General features: G+C 37.9%; 1 protein-coding gene across 1 annotated transcript in view; it reads left to right on the top strand.

Annotated features, from left to right (window-relative positions):
- Nucleotides 1–24,077, top strand: part of LOC103207551 (phospholipid-transporting ATPase ABCA3-like) — a 227,440-nt gene that overhangs the window by 7,326 nt on the left and 196,037 nt on the right. Inside the window, exons 3-6 of the mRNA XM_007953201.1 lie at nt 11,634–11,732; nt 16,845–16,859; nt 18,768–18,885; nt 21,536–21,709. Coding sequence (XP_007951392.1) covers nt 11,634–11,732; nt 16,845–16,859; nt 18,768–18,885; nt 21,536–21,709 — 406 coding nt within the window. The remainder of the gene's footprint in view (nt 1–11,633; nt 11,733–16,844; nt 16,860–18,767; nt 18,886–21,535; nt 21,710–24,077) is intronic.

The raw sequence follows: 24,077 nt of genomic DNA, 5'->3' as shown, positions 1-24,077 counted from the left end.
TACTTTGTACATTCCACTTGGCTACCTGCCAAAAAGTCAGTGCTTCAAACCTACCAGCCACTCTATGGGAGAAAGATATGGCAGTCTGCTTTCATAAAGATTTATAGACTTGGAAACCCTACTAGGAAATTCTACTCTGTCCTGTAGGGTAACTATAAGTGAGAAATAACTCACCAGCAGTGTGTGTTTGGTTTAATGGCTACTGATCATAAACATCTTTTCATATGTCTGTTGGCTGCTTGGATGTCCTCTTTTATGAAGGTCCTGTTCATGTCATTTGCCCATTTTATGATTGGGTTGTTTGTTTTTTTATTGTTGAGCTGTAGCTTTCTGTACATTTTATTTAGAGATTAGATCTTTATTGGATAAGTAAGTCATTGCCAAAGATTGTATCCCAGTTTGTAGGTTGTCTATTTATTTACTCTTTTATTGAAGCCTTTTGATGAGCATAAGTTTTTCATTTTTATGAAGTCACATTTATTTATTTTGTCATCTTTTAATCATGTATTTTTTGTTATGTTTGTTATCCTAGGATAATCTTTTACAAAAGATTAGGTCACATAGTTTTCTCTATATATTTTCTTACAGTAATTTTATGGTCTGAGATTTAACCTTTAGGTCTTTGATCCATTTTGAGTTAGTTTTCATGTATGGTCTGAGGTATGGGTCCTGTTTCATTTTCTGCAGATGGATATCCTGTTTTGCTAGCACCATTTATTGAAGAGACTGTTTCTGCCTCACTGATTGGTTTGACCCCATGTCAAAAATCAATTGTCCATGAATGTTGTTGGTGTTGTTAAGTGTTATTGAGTCATCTCTGACTCATAGCAACCCTATGCACAACAGGATAAAATACTGCCCAGTCCTGCGCCAGCTCCACAATCCTTGCTGTACTTGAGCCTGTCACCACAGCAACTGTGTAAATCCATCTTGTTTTGAGGGGCTTCCCCTCTTTTGTTGACCCTCTGCCTTACCAAGCATGACATCCTTCTCCAGGGAATGGTCCCTTCTGACAGCATGGACAAAGTAGGTGAGACAAAGTCTGGCCATTCTCGCTTTCAAGGAGCATTCCAGCTGCACTTCCTCCAGGACAGATTTTTTAGATCTTTTAACAGTCCGTGGTACTTCCAGCATTCTTCACCAGCACCACAACTGAAAAGCATCAACTCTTTTTCGGTCTTCCTTATTCATTGTCCAGCTCTCACATGGTATATGAGGCAATTGAAAATACCATGGCTTGTGTCAGGTGAGCCTTACTCCTCAAGGAGACATCATTGCTCTTCGGCACTTGAAAGAGGTCCTTTGCAACCAATTTTCTCAGTGCTTTATGTCATCTAATTTCCTGACTGCTGCTTCCATTGGCATCGATTGTAGAACCAAGCAATGTGAAGTCTTTCACAACTTCAGTCCTTTCTCCATTTATCATGATGCTGCTTGTAAGTCCAGTTGTGAGTATTTTTGTTTTCTTTATATTGAGATGAGATCCATACTGCACTGTATTATTCAATCTTCATCAGTAAGTGTCTCACGTCATCCTAACTTTCAGCAACCAAAGTTGTCATCAGCTTATCACAGGTTGTTAAAGATTCTTCCTGCAATCCTGATTCAATGTTCTTCTTTGTGTAGTCCAGCTTCTCGGATTATCTGCTCAGTATACAGATTGAGCAATTATAGTGAAGGGATACAACCCTGACCCATTCCCTTCTTGATTTTAAACCATACAGTGTCTCCTTATTCTGTCTGAACGGCAGCCTCCTGATCTATGTACAGCTTCCTCATGAGTACAATTCAATGTTCCGGAATTCCCATTCTTCTCAGTCTTACCCATAATTTGTTATGATCCACACAATCAAATGCTTTTGCACAGTCAATAAAACACAAGTAAACATGTTTCTGGTATTCTTTGCTTTGAGCCAAGATCCATCTGATATCAGCAATGATATCCCTCATTCCACATCCTCTTCTGAAACCAGCTTGCATTTGTGGAAGTTCTCTGTCATATACTGCTGCAGCTGTTTTTGAATTATCTACAGCAAGATTTTCCTTGTGTGTGATATTAATAATATTGTTCGATAATTTCCACATTCTGTGGGACCACCTTCTTTGGAATGGGTACAGATATGGATCTTTTCCAGTCAGTTCACCAGGTAGCTCTCTTCCAAATTTCTTGGCATAACTGAGTGAGTGCCTCCAGCAAGACATTCATTTGTTGAAGTATCGCAGTGGGTATTCCATCAATCTCTGGAGCCTTGTTTTTTGCCAACTCCTTCAGTGCAGCTTTGACTTCTTCCTGAAAAACCATTGGTTCTTGATTATATGCACCTCCTGAAATGGATGAAGATTGACCAGTTCTTTTTGGTACAGTGACTCTGTGTATTCCTTCCATCTTCTTTTGATGCTTCCTGCGTTATTCAATATTTTGCCCATAGAATCTTTCAGTATTGTAACTCGAAGCTTAAATTTTTTCCTCAGTTCTTTCAGCTTGAGAAATTCTGAGCCTTTTCTTCCGTTTTGGTATTCTAACTCCAGGTCTTTGCACATTTCATTATAATAATTGGCTTTGTCCATTCAAGCTGCTTTTTGAAATCTTCTGTTCATCTTTTTTATCTTGTCATTTCTTCCATTTGCTTTAGCTACTCTCTGCTCAAGGGCAATTTTAAGAATCTCTTCTGTCATCCATTGTGGTCCTTTCTTCCTTTCTCATCTTTTTAATGACCTTTTGCTTTCTTCATGAATGATGTTCTTGATGTCATCCCACAGTTCCTCTGGTTTTCAGTCATTGGTGTTCAGTGCATCAAATCTGTTCTTTAGATGGTCAGGAGGAATATATTCAAGGTCATATTTTGGCTCTTGTGAACTTGTTTTAATTGTCTTCAACTTCAAATTGAACTTGCATATAAGCAGTTGATGGTCTGTTCTACAGTCAGCTTTTGGCCTTGTTTTGGCCAATGATACTGAGCGTTTCCATCGCCTCTTCCCACAGATGTAGTCATTCTGATTCCTATGTCCTCCATCTGGTGAAGTCCACATGTATAGCCATTGTTTGTGTTGCTGAAGAAAGGTATTTGCAATGAATAAGTCATTGGTTTTGCAAAATTCTGTCATATGATCTCCAGCATTATTTCTGTTACCAGGGCCAAATTTTCCAACTACCAGTGATTCTTCTTTGTTTCCAACTTTTGCATTCCAGTCACCAATGATAATTACACATCTTGATTGCACGTTTGGTCAATTTCAGACTGCAAAAATTGATTTTAAAAAATCTTCTATTTCTTCATTTTGGGCTTTGGTGGTTGGTGCGTAAATTTGAATAATTGTAGTATTAACTGGTATTCCTTATAGGCGTATGGATATTATCCTATCACTGACAACATTGTACTTCAGGACAGATCTTGAAACATTCTTTATGATGATGAATGCCATGCCTTTCCTCTTTAAATTGTTATGCCTAGTATAGTAGATAATATGGTTGTCTGATTCAAAATGTCCAAACCTGTCCATTTCAGCTCACTAATATCTAGGATATCAATCTTTTTGTGTTCCATTTCATTTTTGACAATTTACAATTTTCCTGGATTCATACTTCTTACATTCCATGTTCTGATTATTAATGGATGCTTGCAGCTGTTTCTCCTCAATTTGAGTCCTGCCACGTCAGCAAATGGAAGTCTCGAAAACTTTATTTTATCCATATCAGTAAGGTCGGTTCTACTCTGATGATGCAGCTCTTTCCCAGTCGTATTTTGAGAGCCTTCTGACATAAGGGGTGCATCCTCCTGCACTTCATTGGACAGTGTTTCCGGGCTATTCATGAAGTTGCTTAGTGATGTATCAGACAGTGTTTCTCTGCTATTCATAAGGTTTTCCCTGGCCATCAGGGTTGCACATGGTGCACAGGTTTCAATGCAGCTTACAGACTGAGACAAACTAGGAAGAAGGAAGACGCTATCCACTTCTCAAAGAATTGGCCAAGGAAAACCTTATAAATAGCAGAGAGACACTGCCTGACACATTATTGTCTGTGGATGGCTGGGTTTAATTCTGGGTTCTCAATTCTATTCTATTGATCTGTGTATCTATTCTTGAACCAATACCAGGTGGTTTTGCTTTCAGTGCTGTATAGTATGTTTTGATACTGGAAAGTGGAAGGCCTCCTGCTTTGTTATGTTTCTTCAGTATCGCTTTGATTATTTGTTGTTTCCTTCCTTTGCATATATAGTTGGTCATTAGTTTTTCCATTTCAGTAAAGAAGATTGTTGGTATTTGTATTCAGATTGTATTGTATCTGTATATTGTATTAAATGAGTGTGGAATGTCTCTCCATTTTTGTAGGTCTCTTTTAATCTCCTGTAGTGTTTTGTAATTTTCTTTGTATAAGTTTTTCATGTCCCTGGTTAGATTAATTCCTAAGTGTTTTATCAGTTTGGGAGCTATTATAAATGGTATTATTTTCTTGGTTTCTTTTTCAGAGTAGTCTTTGTTAGCGAAGAGGAGCCCAACTAATTTAGTGTGTTGGTCTTGTACCCTGCAATGTTGCTAAGTTGTTTCATTAGTTGTAACGTATTTCTTTTAGACTCTTTTAATATATTCTTTGTATAGAATCATGTCATCTGTAAATAGAGATAATTTTATTTCTTCCATTCCAATTTGGATACTTTTTATTACTCCCCTTCTTGCCTTATTGCTCTAGCTAGGACTTCCAGGACAATGTTGAACAGGAGGGTGATAATGGACATCCTTCTATCATTTTAATTCTCATTCTCATTCATACAGGAAAGGGTCTCAGCCTTTGCCCATTGAGTATAATCTTGGCTGTTGGTTTTGCATGTATGCCTTTTATTATATTGAGAAATTTCCCTTCTATTTCTATTTTGCTGAGAGCATTTATCAGGAAATGGTGTTGAATTTTATCATATGATTGATTTATTTTCTAATGTTGAACCATCCTTGTAATCCTAGTATGGATCAGGATGTGTTGCTGAAGTCTTTTGTGTAGAATTTTGTTGAAGATTTTTACATCTATGTTCATAAGGGATATTGGTATGTAATTTTCCTTTTTTGTGTGATATCTTTGCCTAGTTTAGGTATCAGGGTTTTGCTGGCGTCATAGAAAGAGTTCAGTAGTGTTCCTTCCTTTTCTGTGTTTTTGAAGAGATGGAGTAGAATTGGCGTCAGCTCTTCAACTCTTCTCTGAATGCTTGCTAGAATTCTCCAGTGTAGCCATCTGGTCCTGGGCTTTTTGTTGTTCGCAGTTTTTGTTTGTTTGTTTGTTACATCTTCTTCCTCTTCTTTTGTAATGAGTCTGTTTGCATTTTCTATCTTGGTTTGCATTCATTTTGGTAAGTACCGTTTTCTAGGAATTTTTCCATTTTATATAAGTTTTCAAATTTGTAATTTTTCATAGTAATCGATTACGATCTTTTTATCTCTGTTGGATCAGTTGTAATGTCACCAATTTCATTTCTTAATTTGGCTGTTTGCCTCTTCTGGGTTTTTTTTTTTTTTTCTTTTTTTTTTCTGTTGTTATTGTAGCCAGTGGTTTGTCTATTTTATTGATCCTTTCACAGAACCAACTTCTGCTTTTGTTGATTGTTTCTATTATTTTTCTACTTTCTATCTCATTTATTTCTGCCTTGATCTTTATTATTCTATTTTTCTGTCAGGTTTTGGCTTCTTTTGCTCATCCTTTTCTATTTGTTCAAGTTGTCAGTTTAAGTTAATGATTTTAGATCTTCTTTTTTAATGTAAATGTTTATTGCTATGAATTTTCCCCAAGTACTACTTTTGCTGTTTCTCAAAGTTTTTAATATGTTGTATTTTCATTTTTGTTTGCTTCTAAGAATTTTTCATTTCACTTTTGATTTTTTCAGTGAACCAATAGGTTTTTAGTAGTCTGTTCCATGTATTTTTATTTATTCCTTGTTTCTCCTGCTGTTGATTTCTGGCTTCATGCTGTTATGGTTAGAGAAGATACTTTGTGTGATTTCAATCTTTTAAAATTTATTGAGACTAGTTTTATGTCCTAGTATATGGTCTGTTGGGGAAATTAGTCCATGGACAATGGAGAAGGATGTGTATTGTTTTAATGCTGGGTGGAGTGTTCTATTTCTGTCTGTTAGGTCCAACTGGCTTATGATTTTTATTTAAGTTCTCAATGTCCTTAAGTGATTTTTGTTTTTCAGATGTTCTGTCTGTAATTGAAAATAGCTTGTTGAAGTTCTCTGCTATTATTGTGCAGTTGTCTGTTTCTCCTTTCATATTAGTATTTCTTTCATGTATTGTGGAGTGTTGCTGTTAAGTACATATATTTATAATTGTTACATCTTTTTGCTGAATTGATCTTTTATTATTTATTATGAAATGTCCTTCTTTATCTCTTGTAGTAGATTTTGATTTAAAGTCTATTTTATGTCATATAAGTATGGCTATCCATTATCCTTTTTGTTTACTGGTTGCAAAGAATATATTTCTCCATCCTTTTATTTTCAGACTGTTTGCCTAAGGTATGTTTCTTGTAGACAGCAAAAAGATAGATCTTGGTTTTAATCCATTCTGCCACTCTCTGCCTTTTGCTTGGGGCATTTAGATCATTTACGTTTCAGGTTATACTGAAAATGGTGTCCACCTCATTTATTTTGCTTTGGTTTTTGAGTGTTCACAGCATCTTTTCTTGTTTTTTAATTCTGATTTTTTTTTTTTGTTGTTTATATTTGGGTGCTTTCTTATGATGAGCCTTTTTGTTATCTTCCTTCTTGTAAATATTTCTTCTTGGTGATTTCTTAGTGGTTACCACATATGTTACGTTATACAGTTCACAATTACAACAATATTTTAACATACAAACAACAGTTAATGTACAACCTTAACATAATAAATCAGTATTTCCCTCTCTCTTCCCTCTTTTCCCTTCTCCTTTCTTTCTTCTCTTTTATTTTTTCCCCCTGGGTATGGATACACCAAACGAAACCAAACTCACAGCTGCTAAGCCAGTTTTGACTCATAGCAACCTCCATTGGGTTTCCAAGGCTGTAAAACTTTATAGAAGCAGATTGCCGTATCTTTCTTACATGGAGCAGCTCATGGGTTTGAACCATTGACCTCTGTTTGGTTAACAGCCAAATGCCTTACCTTCTACACTGCCAGAGTTCCTTTTGTATATGAATAGTAGTATTTATTTATTGTTCTTGCCTTTCCATTTGGAATACTCCTTGAGTAGTACTTTCAAAGTTGGTATTGTCATGAGAAATTCCAAGAGCTTCTGTTTGTTTGGAAATGTCTTGATTTTCCCCTTATTTTTGAATGACAACTTTGTTGGGTAAAGAATTCTTGGTTGGCAATAGTTTTCATTCAGTATTTTATATACGTGTTGCTCCGTTGTCTTCTGCTCACTAGAGTTTCTGGGGAGAAATCCACATTGATTCTTATGAAAGGCCCTTGGTCTGTTATATTACATTTTTCACCTACTGCTTTCAGAATTCTCTCCTTATCTTTACTTTTCAGGAATTTTATTAGGATTTGGCAAGAAGTTGATCTTCTTCTATTTCTTCTGTTTGGAGTTAGTGTTGCTTCCTATATTTGCTGGCTTGGTTCTCTGTTAAGGTCTGGGAAATTCTCTCTGGTTATCTCTTGGAAAATTGTTTCTATTACTTTTTGTCATAGTGGTCTGGATTTTCAATAATTCTAATGTTAGATTTCTTAATTGAATTCTATATTTGCATTTGGATTTGTTTCATTTTCTTTGTTCTTTTCTCTTATTTCTCTTGAGACTTGATAAGTTCAATTACTTTGCCTTCTAGTTCATTTATTCTGTCTTCTATCTGTTTGACTCTATTGTTGAGTGTTTCTCTTGCTTCTTCAATTCCGTTGCTTGATTCTTCAGTCCAGTTCCTTTTTTTTTTTTAATGCTGTCAGTTTCTTTGTTGAGTCTCTCATTTTGTTCCTCCATTTGTTCCCTGCTCTCCATTGGTTTGTTTTCTGTTTGATTTTTTGCTTTCTTTAACCATAATAACCCCATAGTCTGAAAATCATCATTTTTTCCCATTAATCTGATCTCTATAGGAGAAATTTCCTCTTCTTCATGTTTTGCATTTGATTTGTACTTCTCTTACGAATTTGTGTTTTACTATTTTTCTTTCTTAAATTTAGGCCATTCTGTTATTACTATTTTTTTAAATTTTGTATTCTGGTTTTTGTGGGAACATTTTCTGGTTGGGTACGTTGGTGGTGCAGCAGCCAAGCATCTGGCCGCTAACCAAAAGGCTGTGTCTCATACACACCAGCTACTTTGCAGGAGAAAGACTTGGCACCTGGCCTCCACCAAGACTCATAGCCCTGGGAGCCCCATGGAGCAGCTCCACTCGACCCCACAGGATTGCTATGAATCGGAATCCACCCAGTAGCAATGGGCCTAGTACTTTTCCTGAGACCCACTAGAAGGCACTGTTGTCCTTAGGGTTTTTTCAGCCCTGTTTCAGGAATTCTGAATGCTTGATCTCTAGAATTCAATGCACATGTGCTAGGGCATGGGTTAGCTGGTCTCAAATGCCCCCATAAGTATTGGGGCTTGACTTTCCTGTGGTGAAGGTGAGGGGCTCTTCATCTTTGCCTGCACAAGCTCTTCTACAGTGCCTGCTGTGGGCAGAGAGCTAGCTGTTTCCCTCTGTATTGCCCATCTCTCTGAAGTTTTCCCCTCACCCTGCTACCTTTGCAGTTGTTCCTGGTCTTAGTGCATATACATCTCAGGCCTCAATCCTTTCACCTCTCCCAGCTGCACGGCCCACAAACTCCCATGACCAACCTGCATCATCTTAAAAAATCAGGCAACAGTTTCCTCAGATTAACTCCCTTTCTGTGTTCCCTGTTTGGAGTGTTGCCTAGCCCCATCCCAGAATGGCTGCAATAAGCAAGCGCTCAAATGTTAGCAAGTAGCTTCTTCCAGTTTCTGTGTCATCCTCACTCCTCCTCTCCCCTGCTTCTGGACTCATTCCTACTGTCTCACCTGCTGTCTGCGGTTCTGAGATCTGAGTCTGTGCTTGTTTGTATTTATTGTTCAGTGGGTTGACTGCTAGGGGAGTAAATGGAAGCATCCACTCACTGGCCATCTTGCTCTGCCCTCACAGTTCATATACTCTTTCAACAGCTTTCTCAGGAGTTGATTTTAGGCTACAGTGCAAGAATATGTTTTAGTAGAGGGAGACACTGGAGTGAAGTAGATGTGGGTTTGAGTCCTGGCCATGCCACTTGACTAGCCATGTGGCCCTTAAGCAAGTTATCCAATCTGAGCATCAGTTGATTTATTAGTGAAACAGCTGTAATGACAAGTCTTATCTTGCAGGTATTTTTCAGTTTTATGGGGTTTGTTATATATTTTCTTCATAAGTCCAAAACTGTAATTCTCATATAGATAGACCTGAAGTTGTAGGAGAAAACTAGTCTTACTCTAAATGAGCAGATTCCCCAGCTTTTATTCTTGGTTAAAGAATTCAGCAGTCATGGGATTTATTACACCTTTATGCACAAAGGGAGAGAAGGGGGTTACTTTAAAGCTCTTCTTTAGCAGAGGGTAGCGTTTCAAAGGTCATAAAAAGAACTGAAAGGACAATTTTTCTAAAGCACGGTGAACAAGAAAGGAATTGCATGTGATTACAAGGAGCTATAAGTACAGACTGTAGACCAGGTTAAGGATTTGGGAATTTTTCCTGAGAGAAATGGGATACCATTAAATGTTTTTAAGTAAAGAAGTGGCATGATTAGATTTGTGTTTTAAAAGACCATTATTGCTAACATTTAATAAATTAATAAATTGGAAGGGGGCAAAATGGGAATAGTGAGCTATTGTAGTCCTGTAGGAGAGAGGTGATGGTGAATTTTGCCTAAAGTGGTAGCAGAGGTGTAGATCATTGGCTTAGATTTGAGAGAGATTTAAAGAACCAGCAGACTTGGTGATAGATTGTGTATGGAGCAAAGGGAAAGAAAGACATTTCAGGATGACTCACAACTTGGACAACTGGTTAAAATTTATTATTTTAGGATTTGGTAATGAGTCCATATTCATCTTATTCACTTCTTTTGTTACTGTTACACCTTATTCCCAGTTGAAAAGTTCAAAATTTTTCATCTTTTCATGCCAGTTTCCCTAATTTGTGATCATTATATTTGTAACATTTTTAGACACATTATACCTGTCCAAAGATAAAGAAACCAAAAATGCATACAGTATTCTAGATTCTGTAAAATAATACAATAGTGGTTTTTTGTTGTTGTTGTTGTTTTGTTTTTTATTAGTTTCTAACTTATCTCCCAAGAGGCTACACAAATTTGTGGGGCATTTTTTATCAGAACCTATCTTCTGAATATAATGTAACAATGACTCTAGTGCACCTTTTCCCAGCCACGTTTATTCTCTTTGTACTTTATTCTAAATATTTTTGGGCTTTTCATTAAAACAAAAGAGTATATATGTGCATGTGTACTTTATTTTATAATGGTAGTGATAAATAGCATCACTAATTCCCAATTACAGTGCTTCCCTCTCCCCTGCCTCTGAAAGAGAACAACTCTGATGAATTCTGTACAATTGTTTTGTTGCTTTTCTTTATAACTTCATCACAAATGTATATACCTCTAAATAATAATCAGATTTTAACCTTTGCATGAGTATCATATATATATTTTATTTTCCTACTTACTCTTTTCATTTAATGTTGTTTTTGATATTGATACATGTGGGTGGGTTAGTTCATTCTTTTTTTTTTTTTTTTTTTTTTTTTGCTCCTGTATAATATTCCAGGGATCTATGGTGGCATAGTGCCTAAGGCATTTGACTGCTAACCAGAGGGCTGGCGGTTCAAACCCACCAGCCACTCCTTGGAAGGAAGGTTGGGCAATCTACTTCCGTAGTGATACTGCCTTGGAAACCCAAGGAAGGGTCGCTATGAGTCAGATCTGACTCCACAGCAATGCATTTTGTTGTTGTTGTTGTTGTTTGTTTTGTTTTTTTGGTATAATATTACGGTGTATGAATATACCACAAATTATTTACCCATTCAACAGCTAATGAACATTTGAGTTTTCCCTAGGTTTTGACTATTATGTACAATATTTCTACCTCTGTTTTTTGTTTGTTTCTTCGTTACCCTGATTTCCCTTCCTTATACCACTGTGATAACAGTAAGCAAAGATAAGCACCCATGTTACATTTTCCCAAATGTTAATAAATACACATTTATAATATAGCAATTCAAGTATACTATACATTTGTGATACCAAAGAAAGCACTTCTCATTTTATCTCAGTGATCAAATTTGCAAATTATCACCATAGGTCATTTAGGCTGTACCTGATCCTACTATGGTACTGCCAGAAACTGAAACTTATCTTTTATCTGTTTCTGAAGAAACAAGAACAGTCACTATTACAACTTCCATTTATTCTTTTATGGCCTAGTTTGAACATTTTCCCATTAATTGGTTTTGAGCTCAAACTAGGCTCCATTGCCATGTGTCATGACACAGAACCATCATATTTTTTACTCCTCCATAGTGTCATTTACTTGAGACAGAAATACAGCAGGAAAGATTTGGGTCTTGTATTGTTTGATTTTGCTATTCCTTCTTCATTGTCTCTCTCCACAGGAGTACCTTCTCATGATGGGACTACAAAGCTGGCAGTTCTGGGGTGCTACTTTTATTACATTCTTCCTGACGCTCTTGGTTACCATCAGTTTAATGACTGTTTGCCTCTTCGCTAAGGCAAGTATGGTTGTTGAGGCCAATTTAATCTGTTAAAGTTCTCAAGTTTGGAGAGAAGCTGGGTATGGGCTGAGCGATACTAGGGAGGCTGCTGAGGAGATGAAGTCATTACTTTGAGCACATAAACATACTCCAGTTAGCAAAGGGGATGTGCTCCTAGGAAGGGTATACTCACTGACTCACTGCTATCTGAGTTTATTTTAGCCTTTTCCTTGTTGTGATGCATTCCCAAAATTATACATAGTCAGGCTCTCTCTTGTTCCCTTCGGGCTCCCTGAAGTCCTGACATGCCTACAACCATAATTCCTCCAGCTACTAAGTAGGTAATTGTTGGTCCCGTCTTTGCCAGCTGCAGTGATGTTTAGAATATCCCTCCCAATGTCAAAGAACTTTGAATTCTTAACTACCTACCTACCTATTGGAGAAAAAAAAAAAAACTCTTATGAAATATTTCAAACATTCAAAAATAACAGATGCCCCTGTATTTACTACCCAGATTCAGAAGGGGCTAACATTTTGCCACATTTGATTCCAAATTCTTTATAAACAAATAAAACTTCAGTTACAGCTGAAGCTCTAAGCTGTGCTTCCCCTTCCTTCCCTTTTTCTCACCCTTCAGAGAGAGAAGCTGCTTCATGTAATGTATATATACTATTATGTGTATCTAGTATTCCCATATGTATTTTTATTTTTTACTTTTCACTGCATTTGTATGATTCTTTAAGCAACATAAAACACTGTTTTGCATAGATGTCAGTATACACTAAGTGTGTCTTTTCACACTAGCTTCCTTCATTCAACAGTATGTTTTTGAGATTGCCCATGTTCATCTGTCCATTCATTTTAACTACTATACGGCATTCCATTGTATGCATCAATCCACAATTTTTTAACCATTTAGTCCCTTACTGCAAAGCAGGATTTTGCCCATTTCCTCCTATTATGAAGAGTGTTGCAGTGAACATCTATCTGAGTACATGCACAGGTGTGAGAGTCCCCCTGGGCAGACACCTAGAACAGGGAATGTCTGGGTACATGCATGTTGGTTAGTCCCTGGGCAGATACCTAAAACTGAAATTGTGCACATCTTCACCTCAGCTGGATGAGATCAAATTATTCTTCAAGCGACTGTACACATTTATATTCCCACCAATAACAGATGAGACTGCCTGTATCTCACATTTTCATCAACATTTGATCTATTTAGGGATTTTTGTTATTTATTTCTACCTTAATTACCTTGTGATCAGATAATAATAAGGTAGATATGCTACCAGTTTTGTGATATCTGTTGACACCTGAGTTGTGGCCTAGCAACAGTCACTATTTGTTGATTTTCAATGGGTGCTGGAAAAGAATCTGTATTCTCTAATGGATGAGTGAAAAGTACTTTGTGGATATGATGGTAGTTCAAGCTTATTAACTATCTTCATCAAATCTCCTCTATTAGGAATTTTCGCTGAACTATCAGTTGCTAAGATAGGTTCTTTGAAATCCATCACTGTGGTTGTGAAATGATTTATTTCTCCTTATTATTCTGTCATGTTGTTTTCTTATGTGATTTGAAGTTACACTGTTAGATGTAATCAGTTAGGCTTGTTATGTCTTCATCGTGAATGCTTCGTTTCATCGTTTGTAATGCGTGCTTGTCAAGGTGATACTTCCTGCCTGAAAGTCTTTTGTGTGATCATAACACAAGGGCATCTTTTGTTTTATCTCTTACCATCCCTTGACTTTGACCATGTTGTTAGGTGAATCTCCTAAAAACAGAATGCACCTGAATTTCTTCGTGCTCAGTATAAAAATCTTTGTTGTTGGTATGGTTGCTACTATTAAGATTTATTTTACTATCTTATTTTGTGTTTTCCATATATTATATCTTTTTCTTCCCTTTTTTGCTTGCATTTTATTGGAATTATAGGGTCTTCTGTACTAACCCTTTCTCTATTGATTTAAAAGTTATGCATTCTGTTTGTATTCATCCAGTGGGGTGTGCATAACTTTTTTTTTTTTTAATTTTTATTGTGATTTGGGTGAAAGTTTACAGAGCAAATTCATTTTCCATAGCAGTTCACATATACTTTGTCTCATGTCATTGACTGCAATTTCCCTCAATGCAACAGCTCTCTTCCTACTTCCTTCCCATAGTTACTGCTTCGCTGTGTCCTTCCCTCTCATGTACTCCTGCCCCCTGAGCTGTCTCTCTGTGCATACACAGCCCTTCTATTCTCCCATGACTGGTCTCTCCAAGGAATGTATCTACCTAATGTAAATGTTCAGCTCATTTGTCTTTTGTTTGGCTGGAAGCCACGGAGTGGGTTCAGTTCCAGACCTGAAGGGCAGCTAGGGGTCATAGTCTCAGGGGTTCCATTAGCCTCTATCAGACCAACAAACCTAGAGCCTTGTGTGTGTGTGTGTGTGTGTGTGTGATTTTGAGTTTTGCTCCATATTGTTCTCCCACTCAATCCAGGTGTGCATAACATTTTAACTTCCATAGTTGACTCAACATTGTTTAGAAGTAATCGATAGTTTTGTCTTTCTCTGAAAAAGTACTAAGAACGTGGACTGTATTTCCCCTTCCACATTTCATATTAGTGTCTTTTAGAATTATAATTCCCCATGTTTTAAAATCCACCTGATTTAGTCATTATTATTAATTTATACAAGCAATGTTTTTCACAGTCTTTTCTATGACTTTTTGTATTCAGGTTCTTCCTTTTGGGTTCAATTTCCCTTTTCTTGAAGTATGACCTTCAGTTTTTCTTCCACTTACAGCCCATTAGTGGTTAAGTTTCTCAGTTTTTGTTTGTTTTTCTTTCCACTCCTAAATAATGGTTTCACTGCTGTTCTGGACATGGTATCATTGCTAGAGCAGATTAGTAAGACCTTGGGTACATAGTATGCAATTTGCTGTAAAGGTCCTCTTTAATGTGTTAAAAAGCAAAGATATCTCTTTGAGGACTAAGGTGCACCTGATCCAAGCCATGGATTTTTCATTGCCTCATATGCATCCCAAAGCTGCATAAAGAATAAGGAAAGCTAGAAGAACAATTGAATTATGCTGTTGGCGTAGAATATTAAAATAAACCATGGACTGCCAGAAGGATGAGCTAAACTGTCTTGGAAGAAGTGCAGCCAGAATACTCCTTAGAAGCGAGGAAAGCAAGACTTCATCTCACATACTTTGGACATGTCATTAGGAGGAACTAGGCCCTGGAGAAGGACCTCATGCCTAGTAAAGTAGAGAGCCCGTGAAAAAGAGGAAGACCTTCAGTGTAGTGGATTGACACAGTGGCGCAACAGTGGACTCAAACAGCGATGATTGTGAGGATGGTGCAGGACTGGGCAGTTGTTTTTTTCCAGTGTACATAGGGTCAGTGTGAGTCAAAAGACACTCGATAGCACCTAAAAACGAGAAGACATTGTATGTGGCCATTAATTTGGTGAATGTATGCTATTAGAATTAGAACAGAATATCTGAAACAGTTTGTATTCATGTGGGGTGGACAATATTTATTTACAGTTCTGCCTGAGGATGTACTTAGGCTCCCACCCTGTGTCATAGTATAGTCCAAAGAGGTCTTGCCATTCCACAGATTGTTAAGCTGATCCATACAGTGATGGCATCCTACTCATTGGTTAGGATGGAGAAGAGGTGACTGTTATCCTGGAGGCCTTGATAGGACACCTGCACTCTAGAGGGTGGGAGATAAGCCCTGTGGAGATTTGAGGAATAACCACTTACATGTCCATTGGTCAGGAATCTGCTGAAATATTCTTCCAAAGTGAAATATAAATGGGTAATCTTGAATCATCTGCCACAAACAAGGAAGGCAACACATTCCACACCTACATTGCTTTAACCCACATACCAGGTAACATATAAGGCTGCCAACTTTAAGGAAGGGGCCCAGTAGCAGCCCTAAGCCATATGATAATCAGTCTTGGCACTTGGGCCATATGGTTGAGCAGATCCTATAGTGTTGGAGGTGTCAGTGGCAAGGAGAAGTGCATTATAGTGCTCATGACAAGCTTCAGTTGGAGAATACATGGCCAGTCCATGGGATTCTTGATCAGGGGCATGCCATTCACAGCAGAGAATTTTACCTTCTTTGAGAAATACCCCTTGATGCCTCATTGAGATAGAAAGTTTGATCATGAGCCATGCATCTGGAGCTGCCCGTGAAGAGCTGGATTTGCTTGGATTGCCACATCAGTGTTAAACGGGCCCACTGGTAATCCATTGTAAGCTGGAAAAAGTGAATTTGGGATCTAGCCTTAAGCAGAACTTGAAGACAGGAGTAAGCTGAATAAGAGGTGGCCCAGACCTCAGTCTCCCACCACAATTGTACCAATGCTCTTTCCTTGGCTTGCAGCTGTGGCTGTGCGAGCAGCTTGTATGACCAGCTGAAAATAAGGAAAAAAGCAAACTTGCTCCAAGGATGGTCATTTCTCCAGTCTCTGCATAATTAGAATTGATGTACTTGGCAAATGGCGAAACTCCCACACTGAGTCCAGAGCTATCAGATGACCCTAGGGAAAAAGCCATCCTGAGTATCATACTCACCCTTCTTATTCTAATATATTGGCCCCATAACATGTTTTTAGTATTTTGTCTAGTTTTTATAGTTACCTTCAACATTAGTTTTAAACCACCAGTGTCCTGCTACCAAATGCAGATGTTTCACTGATAAACTGTTCATCTCATTCAAATCTATTATTAACCCCCATTGAACATTTAATTTCAGTGACTGTATCTCTCATTTCTAGAAGCTCTTTTTTTCCATATCTGCCTGTTCTTTTTACATAGTGTCTTGTTCTTCCCTTATTGTTTCTATTCATTTTATCTCTTTAATCATTTCAGTTGTACTTAATTTACAGTCTTTTTTAGATTATTTTTCTGTTTATTAGTTTTGAAGTGCTTATCCCTCCTTAGGAGCGCTGGTGGTGTAGTGCCTAAAGCATTTGACTGCTAACCAGAAGGCTGATGGTTCAAACCCAATAGCTGCTCCCTGGAAGGAAGGCTGGGCAATCTACTTCTGTAGTGATACTGCCTCGGAAACCCAAAGAGGGGTCGCTATGAGTCAGGTCCAGCTTTGTTTTTGTTTGGTTTTTGTATCTATCCTTTATGTCGGTTATGCCTGCTGAATTTCCTTGTGGTATTTTATTTCCTTCTGCGTTTTATAATTTTGTTTGTTGGCTCATTTTCAACTGGGTTTCTTTTTCTGCAGGACTCCAGTAAAGCCTAGCTTGTATAGTTCGGTTCCTACAAAGTGGTTTTACACTTAATTCTCTCAAGTGTCAAGTGATACCATATCATTGGCCCATGAAAATAATGTGCTCTCCTCTTGGAGAAATGTGAATTAGGCTTCGAGCCTGTATGGGATGCAGGTCTAGGGTTCCAGTTTCTCATAGAATTCTGCTTTCATTTCTTTCCATCCAGAGCCCCAGGCAAGACAATGTTCCTTGTCGTTTCTAGTCTGCCTTTCTTGGTTGGCTTAGTTCTTTAAGAGCCTGGGCTGTTCATAGATGTCTGAGTTCAATTTCTCACCTCTCACAGAGCCAAGAACTCATGTGAGCAACAAAACCTAAGCTATAGGCAGTGTTTCGTTCTGTTGTACGTGGGGTCACTATGAGTCAGAACTGACTCAGTGGCACCTAACAACAGTCCTTTGTTTTAGGTCCCAAAGGTACTACAGCTTAAGCCACATGCTTTCAACTCTAATTTGCAAATTCTTCTGCATTTTTGGTACCTGAGGATTACTCGTATCTTTCATCTGTGTTCAGCTATGTATTTGAAGGAAGAAAACAACTGCATCCAATGATAGTGGATGGGCATCTGTTTAGCTTAGCCTGCCACACTTCCAGAACCAGAATTTCCATTGACTACTGATTATTCAGGAGCTATGGTAGCATAGTGGCTAAAGCACTTGGCTGCTAACCAGAAGGCTGGCGGTTCAAACCCACCAGCCACTCCTCGGAAGGAAGATGGGGCAATCTACTTCTGTAGTGATACTGCCTCGGAAACCCAAGGAGGGGTCGCTATGAGTTGGGGCCCACTCGACGGCACATAACAACAACAACAACTGATTATTCATCAACTAATTCATTGAACTAACTAATTAACTTTGAGAGGCCAAAAAACTTGCATTTGAACACCCGTTAGAGTACTCTTTGTTTGTGCTTTTGCAGTCATTTTTATGCTACCCCCAACCAGTGGCTCAAAAGAAATGTCATAAAGACAGCCCACAGTGGAGTACAACTGAGGAAAAAGCATAAAAGTGTATCATTAGGCGCTGTCCCTCGTTAGCTGGCTGGCAAGGGGAAAAATATATATTAATTTTATTGGATAGTTTTGTAATTAATAAGGCACTCTGGTGGTGTAGTGAGTAAGATATTTGACTGCTAACCAGGAGGTGAGTGGTTCAAACCCATGAGCAGCTCTATGGGAGGAAGCTAAGGCAATCTACTTCCGTAAAGATTTACAGCCTTGTAAACGAAGGAAGATGGGGCAATCTACTTCCATAGTGATACTGCCTCAGAAACCCAAGGAGGGGTCACTATGAGTCGGGTCCGACTCAACGGCACATAACAACAACAACAACAAAACCCAGCGGGGGTCAGTATGAGTCAGAATCAACTCAATGTCAGTGGGTTTGGTTTTGATTTACTATAATTAATATTTGTTTTCATTTATTCTGTAGATTTAAAAGGATAATAACTCTAAGGCAAGCAGTGCTGTAACAAGTTGATGGTAAATGCCTTAAATTAGATAGATGGTATTGCTGAAATTCAAACTAGTCAGAAAAAATAAAACTTTAAATTTAGAGAGATCAGGGTCCTTACCTGTCTTCATGAATCACTCATTTTATTTTGTATATCATTGAAATTTCAAGCTACTGAATTTCATAACTAATGAAAATAGAATAAAGACATTTTACATGCCTCCCCAGGCCCCTTCATTTTTCCACTATCTGTAAGACTGAATTGGCTTACTGAATATCTGTTTTATGGTAGATTGTAAAACTGCCGATCATCCTCCACAGTAACCCGACATTGGTGTTTTCCTTTCTGTTGCTTTACGGCATCACGACTATCCTCTTTGCCTTCATGCTGACTACCTTCTTCAGTAAAGGTAAGTCCAGAAATCTCTTTCTGCAAAGTCTTGAGTCATTTTCATGGACCCAACAGGAGCATCTTTGGAGCACTATGAAAAGATGGAACAGTTCTTCCCCCATGTTGAATTTGGATGTAAGCCTCCCTGCAGTTGTCTGATTTTCTTTCCCATCTGTTCTTCTTGCCCAAGCAAGGTCCTCTTCAGCTTCTGAACCTTCCCCTAACCCTCAGGCTACCCTTAAGCTGAATCCTTTTAACTTCCTGAGATCTCTGTGACTCAAACACTAGTAAGTTCTTCCTTAATGGCTGCCCCATTAGTCTGTGTTGTATTCAGTTTAACTGAAGCACATTTACCAAATTTCAGTGGGATTAGATTTCTTTTCCTTTTATAGATACCATGAAGTCCTAAATTCCTGGCAGTTCCAATTTCAAAGACAGTGTCCTTACTATTCATAAATACTTTATTTGTGAATTCACCTACTTGCTAAAATTTATTTATAACTACAAAATCCATCATTGTTGGGGGTTTTTGTTATTTATTTATTTATTATTTATTTTGGTTTATTAGTTCCCAGCCCTACTCACTTACTCAGATTCAAGTGTGAAGAATAATTATATTTTTATAGTATATCATGGCTTCAACATGGAGTGTATATATGTGTGTATGTGTATACACACACACACACACACACACACATATATATATATACACACACATATATATACTGCATTAGCAAAGATACCTCACATTCTTTACTTTCCATTCATAAGAACATGAAATTATTAGAACAGTATTCAGTTTTTTCAGAGACATTAAAAAAAAAAACCTCAAACTCAACTGCCATTGTAGCAGACCTGACTCATAGCGACTCCTCCTTGGGTTTCCAAGGTGGTATCCCTATGGAAGTAGATTGCCCAGTCTTCCTTCTGAGGAGTGGCTGGTGGGTTTGAACCGCCAGCCTTCTGGTTAGTAGTCAAATGCCTTAGGTACTATGCCACCAGAGCTCCTTATTAACCACACCAAAACTTAGGAACAACAGAATAGGAAAACCTTTGTGGTGAAGGGTTTTATTTCTAAAAAATTATCCATGTTATCTTTTAATATTCCTGAAATTTTATAATTTTACTAATAGGTGTATAATACTATATCTTGCTTGCCCTCAAAATAAATTTCACATTATTACATACAGTCCTTAAATAGTGTGGCCTATCACTTGTTTATTTCTTTTTCTTCCAATGATTAGTTCATTTAGACGAGTCCCTAGAGGAACAGTTCTCTACTTATTAATTACTTTAGTTACTGGACTAGTATCAGTTTTTAAGAAATAGTCTCCTTCCCATTTGCTTTACATGTTCTTTTGAGTATTGCATTTCTTAAAAACAAAAAACTGTATAAGACCAAAGGGTCACCAGCTATTTTAAAGCATAGATGAGAATGTTGGCATCCAGGGAGATTAAGTAAATGGAAGTGAAACAAAATAACGATGCAGCAAGTAGTGAGAATGGACATAAGGAACCAGCCAAGAGGTTACCTTGACTTACTCAGTCAGTGTTCACCTTTACGTAAGAAAGGGGCCAAATAAAAAGATTTCTCAAAAAAAACAAAGCAAAGTTATTTTAAGCATCTGTTTCTACAGAAAACAAACTAAAGACTGTTGTCTTGAAACCACTGATAGGAGCAGGTAAATTGTATACCTGGTTGAAATGGGAAATGTGTAGGTGATAGTCAAGGCAAATCCAAATTCACTTCTTGATCATTGTAGATTTAGATTGAAAAAACTGACTACTGTAAACCCGTTTCCTCACCACAGTAGCTTTCAAAACCTATTCTCTTTAAGCATCAAACATGTATTATGCTAACTTCCTAAATAAGATTTTTGTCTCTATCAGTTTGCTTTTACTCTGGATTTTCAGACATACAGACTATTTAAAAGAAAGTAAATACTATGGAAAATTGCAACACTCACAGATAATAACTGTTAATATTCTGAAATCTCTCCAGTTGTCTATTTCTATTATACATACATGTAGAATTTTAGTTAAATTATGTAATATATTTTATTCTTAAACTTAATCCTTTCAATAAATGTATAATTATAAATCTTCATTTAAATAGCTAAATTATTATCTTTTAAAGTACTGTTATTTCTTCAATCAGTTACCTATTGAAATTATTTGAAAAAGTTTGGAATTAACATCTTTTTCATAGATCTTTCAAACTTGTGAAATTATTTCCTTTAAGTAAATTCTTAGGAACATAAATGGGCCCCTTATTTTAATGGATATAAATGTTTATAATTTTTCTAGAAGTATGGTTTCCCAAAGTAACACTCAGTACTACAAATAATGGATTTGGTAAATAAACAGATGTTGTTGTTGTTGTTATGTGCTGTCGAGTCGAACCTGACTTATAGCAACCCCTCCTTGGGTTTCCAAGGCAGTATCACTATGGAAGTAGATTGCCCCATCTCCCTTCTGCGGAGAGGCTGGTGGGTTTGAACCTCCAGCCTTCTGGTTAGCAGTCAAGTGCCTTTAGGCACTACGCTACCAGAGCTCCTAAATAAACAGATGCTTTAGTATAAAATTTAATGTGCTATAGCACAAAAAATGATGTCCAGTTTTTAACTGTGTTTTTTAATACTCTCCATTCTTTTCCTTCAAATTTGCAGCAAACACAGCTATTGCCATTGGAGGTTTCATCTATTTTGTGTCGTATCTCCCATATCTCGTCATTAGTCGTCACTATGTTCGGATGACTTTTCAAAGGAAACAGTTTTCCTGTCTCTTGCCAAATGTTGCCATGACATTTGGGATCAATCTTCTAATTAAATTTGAAAGTATAGGTGAGTATTTTCCTTTTCAAATTTTAATTGTGTTAGTTAATTCTTTGGCCATACTGAGAAGTGATGAGCATTGGAATCCTCTATTGTTGAGTGATATTTAAAGAGAACTTTTAATGGTTTTTAGATAAACCAAACCAAACCCATTGATTTGCCCCATAGGGGTTGCAAGGCTGTAAATCTTTAGGGAAGCAGTCTGCTACATCTTTCTCCTACAGAGCAGCTGGAGGGTTTGAACCAGCCCTTTTGGTTGGTTGTCAAGTCTTTAACCACTGTGCCACCAAGAAAAATAACTTGATGGTAATTTTTTTTGGGGGTGGTGGTGCTTAAAACAACAGAAATTTATTCTCTCGTAGTTCTAAAGACCAAACCAAAACCAAACCTGCTACCATAAATCGATTACAACTCACAGCAACACTATAGGGCCCGGTAGAATTGCCCATAGGGTTTCCAAGGCTGTAAATCATCATGGAAGCAGACTGCCTCATCATTCTCCAATGGAGTGGCTGGTGGGTTAGAACCACTGACCTTTTGGTCACCAGCCCAATGCTTTAAACACGGCTCCACCAGACCTCGTTTTTTCTAAATGCCAGTAGTTTGAATTCAGGGTCTCTAAAGGGCCATGCTGTCTTTGAAGGCTCTAGATGAGGATGTTTCCTTGCATCTTCTAGCTTCTGGGAGCTCCGTGCATTCCCTGCCTTGTAGATGCATCATAATTCCAACCTCTGCCTTTGTTATCACATGGCATTCTTCACTATATATGTGTGTATCTTTCTGTGTGTCTGTTCCTCTTCTTGCGAGGACACCAATCATACTGAGTTAGGAGCCACCCTTGAAAGGAAGATTGGGCAATCTGCTTCCATAGTGATACTGCCTCGGAAGTACAAGGAGGGGTCCTTATGAGTCATCCGTAGAAATTTAAAAAAAAAAAAAATTTAACTTTATTGTGATTTGGGTGAAAGTTTACAGAGCAAATAGAGTTTCCATTCAACAATACATACACATTTTGTTTCATGTCATCCCACTTCCTCCCTGTGCTGCTCATTTTCATTCCTCTTCCATTCCTAACCCTTCCTGCCCTCTGAACTTCTTCCTTGGGCAAATGCTGCCCTTTTGATCTTGAATGGTTGATTGCTGTAAGGAATTCTACCTCTTTTGTGTTACTGTTCACCCTATAGACCTGTCTATCATTTGAAAACTGAGCCATGGGGGATACTTCAATCCCAGGTCCAAAGACTGAGTAAGGGCCATAGCTCAGGAATTCCACCACTCTACCCACCAGCCACTCCTTGGAAGGAAGGTTGGGTAATCTACTTCCATAGTGATACTGCTTTGGAAACCCAAGGAGGGGTTGCTATGGATCAGGTACAAGTCCACAGCAGTGGTTTTGGGGTTTTTTTGTGGTTTTTTCTTTTTTTTTTTTTTTTTTGGTATCAGACCAGTAAGGCTGCTCTCTTGCAATTCTGAGTTTATTCCCACATCTTTCCCCTGTTCTATCCATGATCTTCTACTGTGTTTCCTTTTAGAGTGGTTGGTACTGGTAGCCAGGCACCATCTAGTTCTTCTGGTCTCAGGATCGTGGAGTTTCATGTGGTCCATTAGTCCTTTGGACTAATTTTTTCCATGTACATATAATTTTCTTCATTCTTCTTTGCTCTGCAGGGGGAGAGACTAATAGTTGTACCTTAGATGACTGCTCATGAGCTTTTAAGACCCCATTCATTACTCATCAAAAGAGGATATGGACTATCTGTGTGTGTGTGTGTGTGGACTATGTTGTACCCGTGAACCTTGACGTCCCCTGAGACTATGATCCTGAGCCTCCAGGACCATCAAATCATTTCCTCAAGGTTTTTGGTTATGGCTAAGAAGTTTTTATAACTTTGCCCCCGTATGCTCTATTATATTCTTAAATATCTTTGCAGCATATATAAATGCATATGTAGAAATAAGCTCTGTCAAACCTGTATATGTTCACGGGTATAGTCCCATTCTCCTTCCCACCCCTTTCAGCTGGAGTGTCTACTCATAGATTATGGTATTACTGTTATTACAGGATTGTATATGTATTAGTATTTACCTCTGTTGTGTTCCTCCCAGTGTCTTCCTCTCCTTTGATTATTTTTTGCAGACCTCCCCCGTATTGTATATTGCCTTCCCCTTCACTCAAGATAATAATATGTGTCTACCTTCTGTTGTTGTTGTTGTTGTTAAGTGCCGTCGAGTCGTTTCCGACTCATAGCGACCCCATGCACAGCAGAACGAAACACTGCCCGATCCCACGCCAGCCCCACAATCCCTGCTATACTTGAGCCCATCATTGCAGCCACCATATCAATCCATCTCCTTGAAGGCCTCCCCCTCTTTCATC

The sequence above is a fragment of the Orycteropus afer genome, unplaced genomic scaffold (genome assembly GCF_000298275.1).
Source record: "Orycteropus afer afer isolate SDZICR_OR568_19922 unplaced genomic scaffold, OryAfe1.0 scaffold00376, whole genome shotgun sequence".
NCBI lineage: Eukaryota > Metazoa > Chordata > Mammalia > Tubulidentata > Orycteropodidae > Orycteropus > Orycteropus afer.
This window is presented reverse-complemented; position numbering and strand designations above follow the sequence as displayed.